Raw genomic sequence first — 22,289 nt, 5'->3', positions numbered from 1 at the left:
TAACAGGCACAAGCCAGGAGAGACTGAAATCCATCAAGTGGAGTCTTATCCATGGGCTGGGCATTCAGATTCCAGTTGATTCTCGCCAACAATCAACAAAATTTCTAATAGACATGGAAGCACAACAGCCAATATTAACAGTGGGATGCTGGTGTAGGACCTGGAGGGCAAAGGGTTAAAATCCCTGGAGCAAACGCTCCGGGTGCCAAACTGCTCAGGTTAATTTATGGGCCAGAAGCAGGAATCAGCCAACCTTAAACCTAAAAGAATTCCAGAGGCTACAATGCACTGACTCCTGTAGCACCTGCACTCCCTGATTGAAGAACCATCCATGTAGCACAATAGCAAATTCCTGCTGTGGCAGGAAGGGAATTTCTGGAGTTCCAGATGATTTGGCCCCACTTGGAGCTGCAGGTCCCAGAACTGCTGGGCAGTGACTGGGGTGCAGCAGCCCAGGCACCAGGGAGTTAATGTGCTGCTGTGTCCCAAACAGGGCTAACAAGGGACAAACTGGAACAGGGTGTGGCTGCAGAGGGGGACCCTCTGATATTTTTGGCCTCTCTGACATTTCTTCAGCATCATCTCTACCTTTTTTTCCCAAGTTTGAGGGTTTTTTTCTCCTTTCTTTGTGACCACTTCTGCAGCCGCTCAGTTTTCACAAACAGTAACAAATCATGTTTTCCTCCCTTCTATTTCCTCTCTCAGCTCTCCTTTCTCTCTACTGTGCTTTTTCCTGTCTAAATTCTCCAACAATTCTCTTTCCCTGCGCTCTGCTGCAGCAAGTGAGAGTCCCAAGCTGGTCATTTTTCAGGCCTAAGTTTATCAGCTTGGATTCTGTGGAAGGCCAGGAGATAAGGGGCCAACGTGTGTGTCTCAAACACCGACAGCCAGGAGCCAGCCAAGGACTGGGGTGTGAGAACACTCCGTGCACCAAGGGACGGGATGTGCCTGGAAAAGGGGGACACACGGAGGTGGGGCAGCACTTCTCTGGGACAAACACCCTTATTCTGGCTCCTGGAGATAACATGGAACAGTGCAGGCACAGGAGTGGGGGCAAGGAGCAGGCACAGAGTGTCAGCCAAAGGTGGATCAGTTTGGGTGGGATCAAGACCCTCAAAGCCTCCAAGACCTATTTCCAGGAGGATCCAGGGAAATGGACTGTGCAGGCTCACTCATTTCCATGAGAAGTGGGAAAACAAGCCCCAGGGTGGGGAAAACTTGGCTATAAAAAAGGATGACACAGGGTTTGGGGGCACCCCCAGGATCCTGGATGTGGTGTCAGGCAGATTGATGCTGGAGCCAGGACTGGTGATCTCCTTCCTTCTTCTCTCTGATCTCCCTCTCCCTCTCCCTCTTTTCTTTTCCTCTACTAGAAGGTAAGGGGAAAAATACCAATTCCCATGCTGAGCATGGAATTTGCTAATAAAAACTTTGCAAGTTTTTTTGGATCCCTCTGACATCTGTCATTCCTTTTAACCGTGGGCATCTTGGGAGCTCCCTTCTGCTTTGGAGTGGGATGTGCCAGACCCAAAGGAAGAGGCTGGAGGAGCCAATGCTGCCCTACCTCCACGTGGCCCTCTCCAGCAGATCCTACTCCACTTGTTATGGGTGTCTGGGACACAGCAGCACGTTAACTCCTCGTTTCCCAGGTTTCTGCAGCACCTCCATGTTTCTGCTTTCACAGGATTCAGAAAATTGAACAAACACAGAAGACAATGTGGGAAAATAAATGCAACACAACTTTTAAGGCTATGCAAAATTCAAACCATGTTCCAGGCTCCCCAGTGGTTTTGCAAATCCCTGTGAGGATCCCACCCTTCAGGAATCCTATCCCGGGGTTCAGCAACAGAGAGACCCAGGAGCTGTGGGATTTATCAGCAGGAATTAGCTGCCTCCCAGGCTCTGTGCCCTTCTGACTGCTCCCAGCAGCCGTGGGATAAAATGTCAGGTGTTTTCTGTTAGATAGCTCTTCTTTGTAACACACATCCCAAATCGTTCCGTGTCCACGTGGTTTGTCTCCCACGCGGATTCCCAGCCAGCAGCACCTCTGAGCTCCCACATCTCCCCAGACCTACAGGCACCGGTGGAAAATAACCCCCAGCCACCTCCCTTGGCCGGGGAGGGGCTCAGGAGGGCTGTTCCACAGCCTCCTCCTCCCACCACGCTCCGGGGCAGAGCTGGGGGGTCCTGCCCTGCCCCGAGGGGGCTGGCAGGGGTGTTTTATATGGAATGCATCACGGAGCCCCTGATGCCCGTGCAGGGCCAGCCGGCCAGAGGCAGGTGTGCCTCCTGCACGTGGCTTTCCTGATGCTTCACCAGGCTCCTCCTGAGCACAAACCTTTTCCTGCAGAGAGGACACTGGAAAAGCCCCTCCCCCGTGTGCCTCCTCTGGTGGTTGAGGAGGTAATCCTTCCTCCTGTAGGTTTTGTCACACTCGGAGCATTTGTAGGGCCTCTCTCCCGTGTGGGTTGTCTGGTGCCTGACGAGCCACGAGTGGCAAACGAAGCTTTTCCCACAGTCGCTGCAAATGTAGGACTTGCCCCGGCCCTGGCTCTGCTGCTGGTGGGCAGGGCTGCCCCGGGCTGGGGGGGGATCCCAGCAGGCTCCAGAGGTGTCCATGGGGAAGTTCTCCTCGTTTTCAGCAGGTTCCTCCCCGCCCAGGTCCTGGTCCCAGAGCCTGGCTGTGCCCGCGGGGGTCTGTCCCCCCTGGCAGGGGGCAGGGGCAGCTCCCGGCCCCATTCCCTTCTCTCCCAGCTGGGGGTGCAGCAGAGGGAACACCCTCTCACACGTGGGGCCTGGAAACATCTCCCCTTGTCCCTGTGGAGCCCGGGGCTGGTCCTGCTGCGGGGAGTTTCTCTCACACTTGGACACACACGGCCTCTTTTCCTGAGCACCAAAGAAATCCAAGTGCTCACCAAACCCTCGTCCGTACCCGTTCCCGTTCCCAGTGCTGTTTGTTTCCATCATTTCTGAATTCCACTGACTGTCCCATGTCACTCCAGGGCTGGGATCCTTGGGAAACCTCTCTCCTGGCCTTCCTGGTGCCTCTGAGTCACAGGTGGTGCTCTCAAAGCAATCTGCTGGAGGATCCCTCTTCGTGTTTTCATCTGAAACACAGAGATTTCGGAGTCTTTTAACTCAGGAATCCCCTTGGGAATGTCCCTCCCAGCCCACAGCCACATCATTAATACTGAGTGGGTGAACAAGTACCAGTGTCCACTGAAACAAAATCTCCAGGAAAACAGAAAGACTTTTTTCCAATTATATTTTTTAAAATCTACATTAAAAGATCTCCTCTGCAATGTCTTAGATTCACCTTCTCACTCAGATATCCGAAGTTGGAGGTCTGAGCTCCCTGACAGAGGGGACTGTCACACCTTGGTACTCCCTATTCCAGTGCTAAACCACCCTCTGGGTGAAGAACCTTTCCCTAATATCCAACCTAAACCTCCACCACTGAGCTTATCAGAAATACTGTCTGACCCCAGGAAATGTTTTTTAATGAACAGCCCTGGAAACTCATTTTTCTTGCCTGAACAACAACCCAAGTGGAGTAATATTTTTGTTATTGAGCCTTCAAAGAAAGTTACTGACTGGAATTGTGGCCAGGATAGAAAATTACCATGACTAAAGCCCACTGTCCTGTGACTCTATAAACAGCAGGGCAAAGTGAGACCCTTGGAGCTCCCAATTCCCAGAAGATCAGGGAATGTGTGTGTCCCAAACACCCACAGCTGGATGGTCACGGAGCCAACCAAGGACTGTTTAACATACTGTGAGAAAGAACAAGATCTGGCTGCAGAAGGGGCCTTGCAGAGATAGGGCAGCACTTTTCTGGGACAAACATCCTTGTTGTAATTCCTGGAGATAAGCACAGCAGGAATGAGGCCAAGGAGTGGGTATGGACTGTAAAGGGGGATCAAGACATCCAAAGACCCCCAAAGCCTCTGATCCATTTCCAGAAAGGCCTGAAAAAACGGGCTGTGCATGAGAGATAATTTGCATGGAAACCCATCAGGAGATGGGCCACCACTGACCACTTCCCCAAGTGCCACATTCACATGGCTTTTATATCCCTCCAGGAACGGGGACTCCACCCCTGCCCTGGGCAGCTGTGCCAGGGCTGGGCAGCCCTTTCCAGGAAGAAATTGTCCCAGTATCCAGCCTGACCCTCCCCTGGCACAGCTTGAGGCCGTTCCCTCTCCTCCTGTCCCTTGTTCCCTGGGAGCAGAGCCCAACTCACACCCCCAGCTCCAACCTCCTTCCTGGGAACTACAGGGAGCCAGAAGGTCCCCCCTGAGCCTCCTTTGCTCCAGGCTGAGCCCCCCCAGCTCCCTCAGCTGCTCCTGCTGCTCCAGCCCCTTCCCAGCTCCCTTCCCTTCCCTGGACACGCTCCAGCCCCTCAGTGTCCTGTACTGGAGACCCCAGAACTGCCCCCAGGGCTGGAGGTGCCTCAGCAGTGCCAGCACAGGGACGGGCCCTGCCCTGTGTCACCCCAGGGCTGGTACAAACCCTGCCCTGTGTCACCCCATGGCTGGTACAAACCCTGCCCTGTGTCACCCCAGGGCTGGTACAAACCAGGGGCCATTGGCCTCTTGCCCCCCTGGGTACACCTGGGCTCATGTCCAGCCTCTGTCACCAGCACCCCCAGGTCATTTCCCAGCTTTCCAGCCCCTCTGCCCAGTCTGGAGTGTTCCATGGGGTTGCTGAGACCCAAGTGCAGGACCCAGATTTGGCCTTGTTGACCCTCACCCCGTTGGCCTCAGCCCATCAGTCCCATGGATCCAGCCTGTCCAGATCCCTCTGCAGAGCCTTCCTGCCCTCCAGCAGATCCACAATCCCAACCTGGTGTCCTCTGCAAGCTGCCTGAGGGTGGCCTCAATTCCCTTGTCCAGATGGTTGATAAAGACATTAAACTGAGCCCTGGGGACACCACTGGGGACTGGCCACCAGCTGATGTCACTCCCTTCCCCACCACACTCTGGGCCCAGCCCTCAGCCAGTTTTTATCCAGGCAAAAGCAGCACAAACTTGATCCATGCTGCCTGAGCACAGTTCTGGGCTTGCCTGAACACAAGCCCAAACCAGCACCTCAGCAGCTTTAGGCCGGCTTGAGGAGGAAGGAGCCTCTTCAGCTGACAGAACTCGACATTTTTGTGCCCAAATATTAACCAGCAGGATGAGGTTTGTCACAGTTTTTTGTTGCTTACACCACAGGGCTGTGACATCTAATATAGCATTAAAAAATACTCTAAACTAGATTTACTGTCCCTGAAATCCCAGCTGAAATCCATCACTGACCTGTACTTGGATCTGCAGAGATTTCCTCCTTCTCCAAGTGCTGTTCATGGCAGCGGGGCTCCTCCTCTTGTTTAATCCACGATGAAACACCCGTTGCATAAGTCTGAAATCCTGTTTGTTGGGGGGAGAATTTGCACAGCTGAGAAACCCCAGGGAAAGCATGGAAGATTTGGGAATTCACAGCAATGGGAAGACACAACACGAGGAGGGGTAAATCCTGCAGTGGGAGTTTTTGCCGTGGAATCCTCCTCACCTGTGTCAGGCTGTCCTGGAATGTCCTCACCCTCAGGGCCTGGCAGGTCCCTGGCATCCACCTCGCTGCCCTTCCTGGTCTGACTGGATGCCTCAGGATCACAAAACGTTTGCTCTGCTGAAGGAGAAAATCCAGGAGAAGTGTGTTGTGCCTCCATAAACTCGGGATTTCACAAGGCTGAAACCTGCTCTTGGTTTTCCCTCAGGCCAAGCTCCCATAAGCCCAGTTTCTTAAGGAAACCTGACGGAAAAGTCTGAAGATCCATACAATTCCAGTGGAGCCAACAGGTAGCATTGATACCCTTTGTGAAGAGTGAGGAAAATCTACAAAGCAGGGCAGTTTATTTGTAAAACAAAGAGGTTCCAAGTGAGAGGGCCAAGAACAGGGCCCTGGGCTGGGTGGCCTCCCCGAGGGGTCCATGGGCTCACTCCTGTAACCAGGAAAACCCCAGAAGGGAAGGGAGGAGGGAAAAGGCACCTGGAGGCTCTGGATCTGCAGGAATAGAGGCACTGCCAGAGGAGTGGAGCTGCAGCTGTTCCAATTCCCCCAGAGCCAGAACAGCCAGATCCTGCCTCCATGCTCCAACCATAGGCTGGAACACTGACTTTGCCTCCTCCAAGTTAACCCATTGTCCCCAAAAAGTGACTGATTTGCACTAAATATTTAACCAGTTTAGATTTATCGACTTGAGGGAAGCAAAGTAAGGAATTTAGGGGAGAGTGAAACATCTCCTGCTTGGATAAAAACCAGCCAAACTCCAAAAGTGCCACGAGAAGGGAAAGAGGCAACACCAGCCCTCACCTGTCGGGGCTGCTGGCAAGTCTGCTCAACACTTCTAAAAGATCTGGAATACAAGAAAAGAGGTGGGGAAGAAAACCCCACATAACTTGGAATTTAATCCCTCTGGTTCATTTTCTCTCCCAGGTATGCAGTTACTCACCTGGGCAGGGCTCTCCAGGAGCTTCTCCAGCCTCCTCCTCCTCCTGAACCGCAGTGCACAACTCCTCCTCTTGCTTAATCTGGATTATGCTGTCTTCTGTCAATGGGAACCACTGTTATTTTAATTCCATACCTAATTAATTCCAGTTCTCGGCCCATCCCAGGCAGAGCTGCTCTGTTCCAGCTCACATTCCAGAGAACACCTCCCTCCAGTTCCAGTTCCCGCTGACCAAGGTCTCTTGAACAGACCTAAAATGTTGGCTGCAAAACCCTCAGCAGATATTTGAGCCTCAGAAACACATAAAACTGTCATGCAAGTGAAAACATGTTCTCCACGGCCCCGGGAGAGGACAGAGCCACTGCAATTCTTGTTCTTAAGTTTAGTTTCTCTCTTGGCACCACTGGAGTTCTGTCATTCCCTTTTCAGTCCCTCTCAGTGAAACCAATCACAGAAACACTCCTGAGAAGAGCAGTCTTAGAGAATAAGTAATGAAATTTACGGAAAAAAGAAAACTAAAGTCTGTAGAATTATTAAGGGAAAGCAGAAGGGCCAGTGCTCTGCACCATTACAGAATCCCAGAATGGTTTGTGTTGGAAGGGACCTTAAAGCTCATCTCATTCCACCCTCTGCCATGGGCAGGGACACCTTCCACTAGCCCAGGTTGCTCCAAGCCCCGTCCAGCCTGGTCTTGGACACTTCCATAACCTGATCAATGAGTTGGGGGAACACTTCACATGTGTTTAAAACCAACTACATTGTGCATGTTTGTGCAAAATGGAATGAAAAATCTGCTTGCCAGCCAGACTTCAGACTGGAAAACCAAAATCCATCCTGCTTTGCCTGGCAGTGCAGACCCGGCCCAGGCCCAATCCAAGGGGACAGAGGGAGTGCAGCTCAGCAACCAGGAGAGGGAAAAGAGGGGAATGATGGAGTGTCCTGGGAAGGCTGGGGGATGCCTGAGAGCTACATTTGGAAGATCACACACAGCACAGCCAGCACCATGGAGACAGGCTGGTCATTGAATCATGGAATTGTTGAGGTTGGAAAAGGCCTTGGAGATTATCAAGTCCAACCACTCCCCCAGCACTGCCAAGGCCACCACTGGCCCATGTCCCCAAGTGCCACATCCACAGGGCTTTGAAATCTCTCCTGGGATGGGGAGGGCAGCCTGTGCCAGGGCTGGGCAGCCCTTTCCAGGAAGAAATTGTCCCAGTATCCAACCTGACCCTCCCCTGGCACGGCCTGAGGCCGTTCCCTCTCCTCCTGTCCCTGTTCCCTGGGAGCAGAGCCCGACCCCCCCCGCGTCCCCCCTCCTGTCAGGGGGTTGTGGAGAACTCCAGGTCCCCCCTGAGCCTCCTTTTCTCCAGGCTAAAAAACCCACCCAAACCGCGGACATCCCCCAAACCCGGCGGGTGCCCCACGTCCCCCCCGTCACCCGCCCCGTCCCCACTCACCGCTGCCGCTCTCCGCGGGATCCCCACTCCGCTCCCGGTCCCCGCCGTCCGCCGGGGCCTGGGCGTCGTGTCCGGCACCGTGCGGGCCTGCGGAGGGGGGCGGGTGAGGGTCGGCCGGGGTGGGGGCACCGCGGGGCCCCCTCTGTCCCCCCCTCTCTCCCCGTCCTTACCGCGCCCCGGCCGCACGTGCCGGTGCCCGCGGAGCACGGCCCGGCGCAGCGCCCGCCACTGCCGCTCGCCGAGCTGCACCCACACCTTCTCCTCCGCTGCCCGCGGGGCCCGCGGCCGCGCCGCCCCGCGCCCCCCGGGCCCGGGCTGCAGCCGCTGCTCCAGCGCCCGCAGCCGCCCGCCCAGGGCCAGCGCGGCCCGGAGCTGCCGCTCCGCCCGCGCCAGGCGGGCCTCCAGCCGCAGCAGCCGCGCCGCCACGGCGCGCCCCGCGCGGGGACCGGCCATGGTCGGCTGCGGCCGGGCCCTGACCGGCGACAACGGGCACCGACACCGGGCACCGGGAACCGAAACCGAGCACTGGGAACCGACACCGGGCACTGGGAACCGGCACCGACCCCGGCCCCGCAGCGCCCCCTGCCGGCCCGCCCCGCGGCGCCCCCCGGCGGGAGGGCGAGGGGTCGGGAGGCACCGGGAGGGAGCGGGAATCGGAGGGATCGGGGTCCCCTCAGGGCTGTGAGGGACCTGGGATCCCCTCAGAGCTGTGAGGGATCGGGGTCCTCTCAGAACCGTAAGGGATCAGGGCCCCCTCAGAGCCATGAGGGACCTGGGATCCTCTCAGAACCGTCAGGGATCGGGGTCCTCTCAGAACTGTGAGAGACTTGGGTCCACTAATAACTGCCAGGGATCAAGGTCCACTCAGAGCCGTGAGGGACTGGGGTCCCCTCAGAGCCATGAGGGACCTGGGATCCTCTAAGAACCGTCAGGGACCGGGAGTCCTCTCAGAGCCATGAGAGATCAGGGTCCCTTCAGAGCCACGAGGGACCTGGAATCCTCTCAGAACTGTGAGGGATTTGGGTCCACTCAGAGCTGTGAGGGATACAGGATACTCTTAAAACGGTGAGGGAATGGGGTCCACTCAGAGCAGTCAGAGATAGAGGTCTCCTCACAGCCATGAGGGATGAGGGATCCTCTCAAAACTGTGAGGGATTGGGGTCCACTCAGAACCGTGAGGGGCTTGGGGATCCCCTCAGAGCCATGAGGGACCCGGCTTTCCCAGAGTGCCCTGAGGGATAAATTCCCCACAGAGCTGTGACAGCGCAGGTTCCTCTCAGAGCTGTGAGGGAACAGGATCCCCTCAGAGCCATGAAGGTGCAGGATCCCCTCAGAGCCACGACGGTGCAGGATTATCTCAGAGCCACGATGGTGCAGGATTTCCTCAGAGCCAGGAGGGTGTGGGATTCCCTCAGAGCTATGAGGGTGCGGGATTCCCTCAAGCCATGGGAACACAGGGTCCTCTATAATCATGGGGAATCGGGATCCCCTCAGAGGTGTGAGGGTTTGGGCTCCCCTCAGAGCTGTGGGGACTTGGAATCTCCTCAGCCCTGCTCCTGCTCCATCAGTTTGCCAAGGAGGGATTTAAAAGCCGTGTGGATGTGGCACTTGGGGTCAGCGGTGGCCTTGGCAGTGCTGGGGGAACAGTTAGATTTGATGGTCTCCGAGGCCTTTTCAAACCACAACAAATCCCTGATTCTGTGATTCCTGTCAGCATCACTCTACCCGTGCACAGGGACCATTTCTCCTCGTCCTCTCACTCTTGGAAAAGCAACACATTTCTGTGCCACTTCACATTTTGTCTTGAAATCAGGGTTCAATTTTGCAATTCAAACAACACAAATCTCAAAATAGCTCTGAGATTTGGTATAAATACACGTATTTGTCTCTGAAATTCAGGAGAGATGGGCTGGAATAGGGAAATGGTGACTCACTGTGCGTCATCTGGGGTCAAAGGCAGCTTCAAGGAGGGATGAAACACAAAATACAGAAACAGCCCAGAAAAGGCACCTCTGGTTGTTTGTAGAACAATCCAGGAGAGCTGCTGGAGTGATCCCAACTAAATTCAGGATGTTCTGGTCACAAGGGAATTGCAGGAGTCCCTCCACTGCTTTATGCAGCTGCAACTTTGCATCTTTATCCCAGAATACGTCCTGCTCTTACAGAATTCCAGAATGGTTTGGGTAGGAAGGGATCTTAAAGATCATCCAGTTCCATGAGCAGTGACATCTTCTACCAGATCAGGTTGCTCCAACCTGGCCTTGGACACTTCCAGGGATCCAGGGGCAGCCACAGCTTCTCTGGGCAACCTGTGCCAGGGCCTCCCCACCCTCCCAGCCAAGAATTCCTTCCCAATGTCCCATCTAACCCTGCCCTCTGGCAGCATAAAGCCTTTGCCTCTACGTTACCCTGCAATTTAGGGACTAAGAACATAACAAAAATTAAGCCATAAAACGAACCAAGTTCTGACTGGAACGAAAACCAAGGAGTGCAATTTCCCTTCTTCCTTACTTAAAGCAGCAAATCAGCCAAAATTTTAGGGATAGTTCAAACTCATTTGTTCCTGAGTAAGACCTGACAAAGGGGATTGTGACTGGAAGTTGGTTTCCATATCCAACAAGTAAATCCACAAGGAGATGAAATGCAGAAAGAACCCAACAGCTCCATTGTGAGATGCTGCCGTGACACCATCGGGTCAGAAGGTTGGACCTCTCTGTGAAATTTTGATGCAAGATGAACTGTTAATTCCTGACTTAACTCGGGAAGGAAAAAACTCCACTCAAATCATCTGCCTGTCTGCAGAACCCAGGGATTCCTGGATAACAACACGCTAAAAATGCTCTTCACAATTGAATATTTTGACTGACAACCCAAATTTTACACTGGAACCAGCAAGGATAAGCTTTTCACCGGGAAGCAGAGCTCAGGGTGACCTAAATAATCACGAGGTCATTATTATTTAGGCGTTTTCATGTGTTAATTCTGTTTATTTTCAAATTCTCTTCCCTCTACATTCTATATTTCGGTCTAAATCTCTCTCTATAAATTGCAATATTCTACTACACTACGACTCTGGAGGGCAACAACCCCCCTGAACTCATGTTCCAGAACAAGGAGGCAACAACTGCTGGCTGTCAACACACAAGTGAAACGCACCAAGAAAGAAAAAAAACCCACAAAACAAAACAGAAATTAAACTTTTTTTTCTTCCTGGACTTAATCCATCACAACTGAAACACTGACAATTCCTTTTGCTGGCAGCAGGATCGACGTGATCTGGGTGAGAATTGTATTGTGAGCTTATTTACACCCTATTTTTAGACATTCTCACCCTTCAGGCCTGTTTGGACCTCAGATAAAGACGCAGAAAACAATTCTCCCGCTCACAATATTAAAAAAAAATTAAAAACAATTAAACCCGACTGTTTTTTTTTGATTTGAGGACAATTTTTGCCTCTCCATAACCATAAGTTATGGTACTGCAGACCAGCAGCGGGTAAAATGATTTGAAAAGTAGAAATAAATCAAAAAAAGGAGAAGCATTTAGAACTTGACAAGTTGAATGTTATTTTTATTAAACATCAAGTCCTTACCGCTGCAAATTTAATCAGCACTTTACAAGCAGATAGAAACAAATTCCCTGCCCTGAAGGCTCACAGGCTGAGTTTAAGAAAATATATAAAATATAGGAACAGTTTAACCAGAACCCACAGAAAACCACTGGGGGTCTGATTAGTTAATCCACTTACTGGACAGACCCAAACTGCCTGTCAGGACATGGCAGCAGTTGGCCACCCAACCCTGAGGAGTGACAAAAGGTGACACTCTCTGTCCTCACAGGTTTGATTTGGGGAAAATCATGGATAAGTGCAGCGAGAGGGGCTCACCCCACACGGACCTTCTCCAGAGCCATGGGATCCAAGACCTCGGCAGCACTGGGATCGCTGTCTCCGGGGGGATGAGCCAGCCAGCTGCACCCTCCCCCTGGAAGACACTTTGGGAGCAGCAAGGGACAGGACCCAATTAGGGAAGGGACTAAAGCCCAATTAGTGATGAGGAAAACAAGCAGCGGGTTCGGAACAGGTCGAGCAGCAACGTCATCCCCGTGCTCGGGATGTTGCAAACCCTGGGAATTCTAAAGGTTTGGGATCTGGTGAAAGCTGATCCCCAGGAACAAAAGCCACCCGTATCCCAAGCTCCCAGAAGCAGGAGATGAAGGCAACTGTGAAATACAAACCCAAGTGTGAAAGGAGAGGCAATTCTCCCCACCCAAGTGGCTGGGAAACCAAACAAGAGGTTTCCTGGCTCGGTTGCACTGGGAACACCACAGAGGTGGCAATGCCACCACAGGGGTGCTCAGAGGTGACAAGACCAGAGCAATTTCCCCTCAGTTACTGCAGTGCAAATCCAGAGGCTCCAGCGGAGCGTGTCCTGGTCCACACCAGAACAACCCCAAGCAGAACGTGGCCTTGTCACCCTCATTCACAGCACAGTGAATCCCATTTCAAGCATAAAACCACCCAAAGGTCAAGGATGGAAACTGCAAACAGAGAGCCATGTGTGAGGGCAAAATCATCAAACAGAGCCAATAAGGTTGGAAAAGACCTCTTGGACCATGGAGTCCAACCATTCCCCAGCACTGCCAAGGCCACCACTAACCCATGTCCCCAAGTGCCACATCAACATGGCTTGGAAATCCCTCCAGGGATTGGGACTCCACCCCTGCCCTGGGCAGCTCTGCCAGGGCAGAGCCCTTTTCAGGGAGAAATTGTCCCAGTTTCCAACCCAAACCTCCCCTGGCACAACTCGAGGCTGTTTCATCCAAGCAGGGATCAGCCTCCTGTCTGGAGTGTCCCTCCCCACTGTGCAGTGACTGACAGTGGAGAGGTGACAACACGACACAAGGGGCTTGAGAAAAAACATCCAAGATTTAGTCACAGCAGAGAAAACACCATCAAAACCATTATTTTTGGGAATAACAGAGCCAACCCAGCTCACTGGTGACTTCCCTAAGCAGCTCCACTGCTCTGGAGCACAGCTCTCCTGAGGGTGCAGCCACCAAACAGGAGAAATCCCAGGAGAAGAGCAGGTGTGCTCTGGAGGACACAGGACAGGAGCCAGAGGGAGTGGAGCCTTCTGGGCTCGCACACATCCAACAGAAATCCTTCCCTGGGAGGGTGGGGAGGCCCTGGTACAGGTTGCCCAGGGAAGCTGTGGCTGCCCCTGGATCTCTGGAAGTGTCCAAGGCCAGGTCAGAGCAACCTGGGATAGTGGAAGGTGTCCCTGCCCATGGCAGGGGGTGGAACTGGATGATCCTTAAGGTCCCTTCCAGCCCAAATCATTCCATGATTCTGCTACAGCAGAGTTTGTCCCACTTGTCTGAAGGCTCATTCCTGCTGTGCCCCACTCACCAGGCACAGCCCTGTGCTGTGTCCCCCTCTCTGTCTCCCCTTTTCCAGGCTGCATTCCATCTCTCCCAGTATGGAAGCTCTCCCTCTCTCTGCTCTGGACCAGATCCCTGACAGCCACATTCCTTTCCAACTTGGCCTTGGACACTTTCAGGGATCCAGGGGCAGCCACAGCTTCTCTGGGCAACCTGTGCCAGGGCCTCCCCACCCTCCCAGCCAAGAATTCCTTCCTGATCTCTAATCCTAAAAATCAAACCTGTTACATTTTTTTTCACCCTCTGTTACTCCCCCTGAACCTGCTTCTCCTGGGATCTGAAAAGTTCCCTCCGAGCAAACCAGGACCATCCCTTGTGACAGCCTCTGGCTGGTGACAGCACCACACGACCCTCATACCCCGGGATTGAAGCTTTAGCTCATCTCTTGCCTGTATCTGGATCTTCTGGGATCTCTCTGGAAGCCACCTTGTCCTCACTGCAGGGCACTTCCCCTCCCTGGAGCCGGGACAGGAGGGCAGGTTCAGACATGGCATCATCTGACAAGGAACAGAGACAGGAATGTTTCCGTGCTGCATCCACAGGGAGGAACACGCTCCTGGAACCAGATCCTTCGGCTACAACACCCAGGTTGGCAGCACGAAGAGCCCTTCGTGTGGCTCACCGGGAGACAGTGGCTTCCACGCCGGCAGCCAACCCTACTCCAACCGGGAAGGACCCCTGGGCTGAGGGAAGGGGCCTGTGCTGGCACCGGGCACGCAGGTGACCGATGGGACAGGGTGTGACACACACCGGCCTCTCCATGTTCCCACAGATCTGCTTCCCAGGTGTGGGAAAGACTCCCCAAACCCAGCCAGTCCAGAAGCACTGATAACTGACCGGAGCAGCGACACTCACCCGGCAGGACCAGGGCTTGGCTCTTCCCTGCCAGCACCTTCCTGCACAGCTCCCTCTGCCACTCCTCCAGGTTCTCCCACTCCTGAGCTGAAAAGCCAGTGGCGTCATTTTCCAACACCAGGGTCGGGGCCTGCAATCCCAAAAGCCACACGCTCAGCACTGCGCCTGGAACACTGAGAATCCTCCTTCCTATTCATCCCAGCCACCAGGCAGCAGGGAAAGAAAATTCCCGCCTTGGGGCATCCCCCGGCCACAGAGAGTAACGGCTCTTTGCTAATCCTTGGGGGCTCAATTGGGAATTCCACAATATTCTTACTTCCCCCTGTGTGGAGTCTGGTCCTACTGGGAATCTCAGAGTTGGGAAGAACCTCCCGTTTTTGGTGAAAACATGTCAACCCGCCCTTTTGAAGGGAAAACCAGCCCAGTGCAACAATACACAGGAGCGATCGCTCCCTGCTTGGTGCCTCTGCATCCCGGCAGGACCCGTGGAATGAATTCCACGAGGAAAGGCTGCCGGGCAGAGCTGAGGAGCAGAGCAGGGTGTGTGTCCCCCAGACCCCTTAGAGACCCTTCTGTTACCTTGGGGACCTCCCCGCCCGGGGGCAGCCGCAGCACCCAGAAGTTCCTGTTCTTCAGCAGGTTCTCCATGTTCTCCAGGCGCCGCTGGAGCTGCCCGTACTCCTGGACGAGGTTGCCCAGCGCCGTCCACTTGCTCTCCAGCTGGTTCCCCAACTCTCCCATCACTTTCTCGTGCTCCAGGTGCTTCTTCTCGGCGTTCCCTGCGCGGTGCTCCAGGCTGAGCAGGCGGGACGCGTGTGCGGCCACGCTTCGCTCCAGCGCCTGCACGGCCCCCACCACGGTCCACAGCGAGATGCTGCCGCCGTCCATCAGCTCCATCCCCGCCCCGGCACGGACGGAGCCCCGGGAGAGGCTGCGGCACCGGAGCTGGGGGAAGGAGGGAGCGGCTCGGCCGCCGCACACCGGGGCCGCTCCGGTGCCACCCGGCCCGGCCCTCCCGCACCGGACCCGCGGCCCGCCCTTCCCCGCCGGTGCCCCCCGCCGCTGCTCCCGCCGTCCCGCACCGCCGTCTTCTCTTGCCGCCAAGAAGCGCCGCTTCCGTTTCCTCCTCGTCTTCCTCCCCCGCATCCTCCTCCTCTTCCTCCGCCGCCACAGCGGCCCCCGCCGGCCGGCAGCCCCGCGGTGATTGATTGACAGCTGTCAGTCACCGAGACGGGGCTGAGCGCGGTGGCAGCAACCCCGCCGGGGGTTCCGCTGCAGCGGCGCTTCCCCACGGGATCCCGGAACGGGTCCGGCCGGGAGGGACCACAGCGGGGCATCTGGTGCCACTTCCCTGCCCAAGCAGGGCCATCCCAGAGCACGTGGCACAGGATTGTGTCCTGATGGTTCTGGAATATCCCCAGGGAGGAGACTCCACCCCCTGCCTGGACAATCTGTTCAGTGCTCGGTCACCGCACAGGAACAAGTTCTTCCTCGTGTCCAGGTGGAACTTCCCGGGCATCAGTTCCTGCCCGTTCCTGCTGTGCCACTGCTGGGCCCCCCCAGCAGAGCCTGGTCCATCCTCTGCCCCCTCCCTGCAGCCCCTGACGGACACTGGGGAGGTCCCTTCTCGGTGTCCCCTCTGGAGGCTGAACAGCCCCAGCTCCCTCAGCCTGTCCTGCTCCCAGAGATGCTCCATCCCTTCAGCACCTCCACAGGAGAATTATTTTCCAGGAGCTCCATGTCCCTCTTATCCCGAAGAGCCCAGACCCGTGCCACTGATCCCAACCCTCTGGAATCTGTCACTCAGCCAGTTCCCAATCCATCCCACTGCCCATTCAAGCAAGGCGCATCCCTCGAGCTGGATGTTGTGCGGGTCCCCCGGGAGCCACTCGGCCAGTTCGGAGGGACCCCGGGACCCCTCCTCGGACCCTCCCGGGCTCCGCCTCGGGGGAGTGTCCCGAGCCGGGCCCGCCCGCGGGGAGCAGCGGGGCCATGGCGGAGATCCGGGAGCGCCTCGAGGCGCTCGAGCGAAGGATGGAGCGGGCGGAGGCGGCGCTGCGGGATCGAATCCCCCCGGCCCTGCGGCTCCGCACGGTGAGAACCGGGATGGAGGGGCCGGGGGGACCCCGAGAGGGGCCGGAGGGGGGGCGATTGCGGGGCTGGGGGCTCTTAGGGGGGTGATGCGGGGCGAGGAGGGCTGGGAATGGGTCAGAGGGGTCACTTATGGGACCATTGTGGGGCTGGAGGTGAGCTGGGGGGAACTTTGAGAGGTGATGGAGGTCGAGGAGTGCTGGAATTGGGTCGGGAGGGCACTTAGGGGGCTAATGTGGGGCTGAGGGGGGGGCTGGGGGTGAGCTGGGGGGCGCTTAGGGGATTGTAGGGGACGAGGAGGACTGGGAGTGCGCCGGGGGGGTCACTTATGGGGCTGTTGTGGGGCTGAGGGGTTGCTTGGGCGGTGGGAGTGGGCTAGGGGGGCACTTAGGGGATGGTGGGAAGTTGAGGGGGAGCCTCGGGGGGGGGCTGTGGGGCTGTTTAGGGTTTGGGAGCGGTTTGGGGGGCTCCTCAGGGGACTGAGGTGGCTCTTAGGAGACCGAGGGTGAATCTGGGGGGCTGCCTACGGGGCTGGGGGCTGGTTGGGTGTCTCCTGAGGGGGCTGCGGTGGGTTTCAGGAGACCGGGGGTGAATCCCGTGGGCTGCTGGGAGAGGGGATCTTTATGGGGATGGGAATAAGCGCGGGGCACTCCTTACGGGGGCTTTTGAGGGGCTGCTTTTGGGGCTGTTGAAGGTCTGAGGGGGGTGTCCGGGGGTCTGGGAGCTGCCCTCTCCCACATGCCAGCCCTGCCGCAGGTGCCGGTGCGGTTCGAGGAGGTGGCGCTGCGGTTCAGCCGGCAGGAGTGGGACACCCTGGACGAGGGACAGCGGGAGCTCTACCGGAGCGTCATGGAAGGCAACTACGAGATGCTGGTGTCCCTGTGTAGGCTGTGCTTGCCCCGGGGAGCTCTCTCGGGGTCACTTTTCTGCCTCTTTGCCTTTCACTGGGATCTCTCCAGCTCTCAAATGATCCTCTCCATTCCCTGTCCCCTCCGGCAGCGGTTGGAGCTTGGCAGGGATGCGCAGGAAGGGTCAGTAAGTGCTCGGTGCCTTTTCCTCGTGGAGAACAGGGGATGCTGAACCCCCTGGGTTGAAATTCCCTCTTTTCAGCCCAGGAATTCACTCTCCTGTGTTCATCCAGATCCTTGTGTGGTAGTGAGACAGGCTGTGGAGCTGCAGGAAGCGTAGACTCACAGAATCCTGGAATTGCTGAGGTTGGAAAAGGCCTCTGAGGTCATCAAGTCCAGCCGTTCCCTCAGAACTGCCAAGATCACCACTGACCCAAGTCCCCAAGTGCCACATCCATGTGGCTTTTGAATCCCTTCAGGGATGGGGAGGGCAGGCTGTGCCTGGGCTGGACAGCCCTTCCCAGGAAGGAATTTTCCCAATATTCAACTTCCCATTGAGGCTGTTTCCTCTCCTCCTGCTCATCCTGTCCCTTGTTCCCTGGGAGCAGAGCCCAACCCCCCCAGCTCCCCCCTCCTGTCAGGGGGTTGCAGAGCCAGAAGGTCCCCCCTGAGCCTCCTTTGCTCCAGGTTGAGCCCCCCCAGCTCCCTCAGCTGCTCCTGCTGCTCCAGCCCCTTCCCCAACTCCGTTCCCTTCCCTGGACATGGTCCAACCCCTCCATGTCCTGTACCTGGGGACCCCAGAACTGCCCCCAGGATTGGAGGTGGTGCCTCAGCAGTGCCAGCACAGGGATGGGCACTGCTTGGTGCTCCTGATCAAACATCCAGTCAGGAGCCTCAACAATTCCCTTCCCGTTTTTTGGGGTATTTTCCTATCCGTGAGGTAAATTTCTGGGATAATGAGGGATTCTGATGCAGGGATGGATCAAGGATGGATTTTCTTGCAGTTGTTCCCGGGGAGCTGTCCCAGGCTGCTTTCCATGTTCCTCTGTGAGCTCTGCCTGCTGTTTCCTGTCTGTGTCCGTAACTCCTGTTGCTATCCCAGTTGGAGAAGTTTCCTGGGCTGGGTCTGGCTCTGTGTTGCCCGGCTGTGGGTGCACCCACAGAGTCCCTGTCCCACTGTGTCCCTGATGTCTGTTCTGCTCTTGCCCAGACTGTGCCCTGTCCAAGCCTCATCTGCTGCTCTGGCTGGAAAGAGAAGAGCTGAGCACGATGACGGAGTCGGAGCCAGAGGCAGCGGATGTGTCCCCAGAGCCGGCTGTAGGTGTGTGACACTGGGGTTTTTCCATGCCAGGAGCTCCTGGCTGCTCACCAGGACCATGGTTGTCCCTGCCCTCAGCCCCAGGGACTCAGAATCCCAGAATCCTAGACTGGTTTGGGTTGGAAGAGACCTTAAAGCTCATCTTGTTCCAACCCCATGCCATGGGCTGGGACACTTTCCATAGACCAGGTTGCTCCAAGCCCCGTCCAACCTGGCCTTGGAGACTCCCAGGGATGGGGAGGTGTCCTGTGATGGCTGTGACAGGCTGTACTGGGATGGGGTCACAGGGAACACACACTGGGACACATGGATAGCTTGGAACCCCCCTGCCCCCGCAGCAGCTGCGTGTGAGGGATCTGACACCCTGTGGAATGGGATCCTGTACTACCTCATCAGAGCTCCCCACTGACTCCTGGGGAATCCAAGTGTCCTTGTCCTCCACAGAGCTGGCCCGCCCGAGCTGCTCCAGAGGTGATGGGATGCTGGGGGCAAAGACAACAGAGCCTGGTGAGGGGAGCTGCAGGGAGCCAGAGGAGAGCAGGAACCTGGTGGAGGAAAGCGGGAACTTCATAGAGGAAAGTGGAAACCTGGCAGAGGAAGGTGGGAAGCCATCAGAGGAAAGTGGGAAGCCGGCAGAGGAAGGTGGGAGCCCAGCAGTCCCGGAGAACTGCAGCACACGTGAGTGCCTGGCAAACCCCACTGCTGCTGCGAGGGCTCCTGGACCCCTGCCCAGCTGTTTCTTACCCACCTTCATTGCTCCTCCTGCCCTCACAGCCCCCATCCCTCTGGAAGCTGCTGTCCCAGGGGATCTCAGCCAGCCGTCCCCGGCCCCTTCCCACCCGCTCTCTGCCTGCTGTCGGGAAGCAGTGGATCAGAACCAGTCTCCATCACCTCCCACCGCAGCAGGTACTGGGGCAGAACCTTTATCCCTCCTTGGGACTCTCTTCAGGCCTGGGGCTTCCAGGAAAGCCCCAGCAAATCCTGGGGCAGCTGGGGCAGCAAATCCTGCTGCCAGCCTTGAAACCCTTTGGGATGGGGCATGGCCTGCCTGGACAAGCCCTTTTGTGGCTTTGGACTTCCTTGTCCTACCTGGGTGGTGTTTGCCACCTCAAACTGCCCCTGGGGTGTCTGCAGGGGTGAGCTGTGGCTGTTCCTGGCTTTTGCACAGTGCAGGGATTGAGCTGGAAGAGGAGAGCAGGGCTGGGATTTGTGCTGGCTGCTGGCTGGGAATGGGTTGGGAAGTGAGGGAGGGCGGGAGCAAAGCTTTTTGCTGTTCATGCCTCAAAACCGTGTGGAAAAGTGATGTTTGGGCTGTGAAAAATTCCCAGCAGACACCGAGGTGGGGATCCCAATGGAGGTGCCACAGGAGGAGGTCACTGTGGAGAAGCTGATAGTGCCTGGAACATCCTCAGAGGGTCCGGAAGAGGAGAAGGGTCTGGAACAGGAGGATGTGAAAGATTCAGGGAATGTTGGCCAAGGTCCAGCGGCTGACGTTCCCAAAGGACCAGGAAAGGTAGATTCTGGCCCAGAAAAGCCGGAGAAGGGCTCCTGTGTGGGCCGGCCGGCGGGCTGCCAGCGAAATGCCACCCGGGAACTCTACTCCTGCCCCATCTGCAGCAAACGCTTCCTGCTGAAGATCAACTTCCTGATCCACCAGCGCAGCCACAGCAACTCGGTGCCCTACGTCTGTGTGCACTGCAACCGCAAGTTCATGTCCAAGAAGAAGATCAGGCGGCACCTCCGGGCCTGGGCGGCCAGCGGGACGTGCCAGCCCTCAGAGCCGGAGCCGTGTCCCAGCCAGACACCGTGTCCCACCTCCCAGCCCCAAACACAGGTGGCCAGTGGGACATGCCAGCCCCCGGATGCTCAGGTGTGTCCCAGCCAGACACCGTGTCTGACCTCCCAGCCCCAAACACAGGTGGCCAGTGGGACATGCCAGCCCCCGGATGCTCAGGTGTGTCCCAGGCAGGTGAAGTGCCTGACATCCCAGCCCCAGGCCTTGGTGCCCAACGGGACCTGCCAGCCCTCGGAGCCAGGGGTGTGTCCCAGCCAGGTGCTGTGCCCGACATCCCAGCCCCAAATGTGTGTGGCCAGTGGGACCTGCCAGGGCTCAAAGCCAGAGGAGTGTCCCAGCTGGACACCGTGCCCAACGTCCCAGCCCCAAACCTGGGCAGCCAACGGGACCTGCCACGCCTCAACGCCAGAGGCACGTCCCAACCAGGTGCTGTGCCCAACATCCCAGCCCCAAACCTGGGCAGCCAACGGGCTGTGCCAGCCCTCGGAGCTGGAGGTTTGTCCCAATCAGACACCATGCCCATCATCCCAGCCCCAAGCCTGGGTGGCCAACGGGACCTTCCAGGCCTCAAAGCCAGAGGCGTGTCCCAGCCACACACCCTGGCCAACGTCCCAGCCCCAAACCTGGGCAGCCAGTGGGATCTGCCAACCCCCGAATCAGCCAGAGGTGTGCCCCAGTCAGACACCGTGCCCGGCCTCCCAGCCCCAAGCCCTGAGCAGGGACCGTGGCACGGTGTGGGAGAAGCCCAGCCCTGCCAGGTGCCCGCTGTCCCCCGGGAAAATGCTGTACACGTGCAGCGAGTGCCTGGAGAACTTCTCCAGCCAGAGCTTCCTGACGGTGCACCAGCGCCAGCACTCTGGCCGCCACCTCATCCTGTGCCCCTGCTGCAACTGGAGCTTCACCTGCATCTCCGACTTCGTCCGGCAGCACTGGGCACACGCGGGGGTCCGGCCCCACCAGTGCGGGATCTGCCAGAAGACCTTCAAGAGGTTCTACCACCTCAAGGTGCACCGCAGGACCCACATGCGGCAGAACCGGCCGCTCCCCCGCGCCGACCCCGTGCCCATCCCGGCGGGAACCGTGCCAGGAGACGGGGTGGGAAGCCAGGGTGTGACCTCCAAGGGGTGCTGTGCTGCTGCTGGACCTTGAGGCGTCCTCCCGGGAATGGGAGGCTGCTCTTGGACCTCAGGGTGTACTCTCAGGGATGGGAAGCTGCTGTGGGACCTTGAGGTGTCCTCACAGGAATGTAATGTTGCTGATGGACTTTGAAGTGTCCTTTCAAGAATGGAATGCTGCTGATAGACCTCGAGGTAACCTTCCAGGAATGGGATGCTGCTGGTGGACCTTGAATTGACCTCCCAGAGATGGGAAGCTGCTTATGGACTTTGAGGTTTCCTCCTGGGCACAGGAAGCTGCTGCTAGACTTTGAAGTGTCCTCTCAGGGATGGGAAGCTGCTGTTGGAACTTGACGTGTCCTACTGGGAATGGGATGCCACTGCTGAACCTCAGAGTGACCTCCTGGGACTGGGAGGTCACTGCTGGACCTTGAAGTGACCTTCTGGGGATGGGAGGCTGCTGTGGGCCTTCTACTCTCCTCCCCTCTACCTCTGCAACCTCTCCGACTCTCCTGCCCCCGGGGGGGAGGGAGCCCACCCTACCCACACTTGGGGGGCTCCTTGTTTCCGAGCCGTGATGGAGCTGGTGGGATGCCAGGAGTGGGTCCCTGTTCTGGAGAGTGCCAATAGATGCTGTACAAACCAGAATGCTGAATGTGGATTCCTTGGGGGGCTCTGGGAGGGTCCTACTGGGCCTGGTGGCGGGGGGGCACCAGGAATGGCAGCGGGGGTGACCCGGTGGGATGGGATGGGGTGAGGGAAGAGTGAGAATGGAGCACAGGGTGGGGGTGTCATCTGGTGCTGGGGGGCTGCAGCTGCGGTCCCAGTCTGAGATGGGGATGGGATGGGGGGTCCGGCCAGGCCTTGGCAGGCACTG

At 57.0% G+C, this 22,289-nt stretch overlaps 2 protein-coding genes across 10 annotated transcripts; one reads left to right on the top strand and one right to left on the bottom strand.

The window, feature by feature from the left end:
- Positions 1-52: 52 nt before the first annotated feature.
- LOC116786242 (zinc finger protein 282-like) lies at positions 53-15,272 on the bottom strand. 3 transcript variants are annotated; one of them, XM_032686703.1, is made up of 10 exons: positions 14,825-15,272; positions 14,246-14,375; positions 13,780-13,887; positions 7,948-8,034; positions 6,494-6,589; positions 5,554-5,670; positions 5,301-5,411; positions 2,339-3,107; positions 1,565-1,672; positions 53-160 (listed from the first exon to the last, which is right to left on the bottom strand). In XM_032686703.1, exons 1-9 carry the CDS (start codon positions 15,140-15,142, stop codon positions 1,603-1,605), a joined length of 1,806 nt encoding a protein of 601 aa, XP_032542594.1. In that variant the 5' UTR covers positions 15,143-15,272; the 3' UTR covers positions 53-160; positions 1,565-1,602. The 3 variants fall into 3 exon arrangements, with proteins under 3 accessions (XP_032542594.1, XP_032542588.1, XP_032542581.1); XM_032686697.1 differs by lacking the exons at positions 53-160; positions 1,565-1,672 and having other exon boundaries at positions 1,685-3,107; positions 5,554-5,667; XM_032686690.1 differs by lacking the exons at positions 53-160; positions 1,565-1,672 and having other exon boundaries at positions 1,685-3,107; positions 14,825-15,271.
- LOC116786170 (zinc finger protein 746-like) lies at positions 15,215-22,060 on the top strand. Of its 7 annotated transcripts, none has more exons than XM_032686570.1 (6): positions 15,215-16,339; positions 17,031-17,192; positions 18,395-18,505; positions 18,947-19,180; positions 19,277-19,408; positions 19,831-22,060. In XM_032686570.1, the coding sequence occupies exons 1-6, from the start codon at positions 15,646-15,648 to the stop codon at positions 21,444-21,446; spliced, it is 2,949 nt and encodes a 982-aa protein (XP_032542461.1). In that variant the 5' UTR covers positions 15,215-15,645; the 3' UTR covers positions 21,447-22,060. The 7 variants fall into 7 exon arrangements, with proteins under 7 accessions (XP_032542461.1, XP_032542453.1, XP_032542445.1 ...); XM_032686562.1 differs by having other exon boundaries at positions 17,031-17,219; positions 19,834-22,060; XM_032686554.1 differs by having other exon boundaries at positions 17,031-17,219.
- Positions 22,061-22,289: the final 229 nt, after the last annotated feature.

The sequence above is a fragment of the Chiroxiphia lanceolata genome, chromosome 1 (genome assembly GCF_009829145.1).
Source record: "Chiroxiphia lanceolata isolate bChiLan1 chromosome 1, bChiLan1.pri, whole genome shotgun sequence".
NCBI classification, from domain to species: Eukaryota; Metazoa; Chordata; class Aves; order Passeriformes; family Pipridae; genus Chiroxiphia; species Chiroxiphia lanceolata.
This window is presented reverse-complemented; position numbering and strand designations above follow the sequence as displayed.

Bases quoted from the DNA above. Each gene is read 5' to 3' on its own strand.
- LOC116786242 (XM_032686690.1), bottom strand. From the start codon at position 15,142: ATGGAGCTGATGGACGGCGGCAGCATCTCGCTGTGGACCGTGGTGGGG. The intron at 14,376-14,824 runs GTAACAGAAGGG...TTGGGATTGCAG, and splicing joins CGGGCGGGGAGGTCCCCAAG to GCCCCGACCCTGGTGTTGGA. The intron at 8,035-13,779 runs GCAAGAGATGAG...CCCCCTCCGCAG, and splicing joins CCCAGAAGATCCAGATACAG to GCCCGCACGGTGCCGGACAC.
- LOC116786170 (XM_032686554.1), top strand. From the start codon at position 15,646: ATGGTTCTGGAATATCCCCAGGGAGGAGACTCCACCCCCTGCCTGGAC. The intron at 18,506-18,946 runs GTGTGTGACACT...TGTCCTCCACAG, and splicing joins GTCCCCAGAGCCGGCTGTAG to AGCTGGCCCGCCCGAGCTGC. The intron at 19,409-19,830 runs GTACTGGGGCAG...AAAAATTCCCAG, and splicing joins ATCACCTCCCACCGCAGCAG to CAGACACCGAGGTGGGGATC.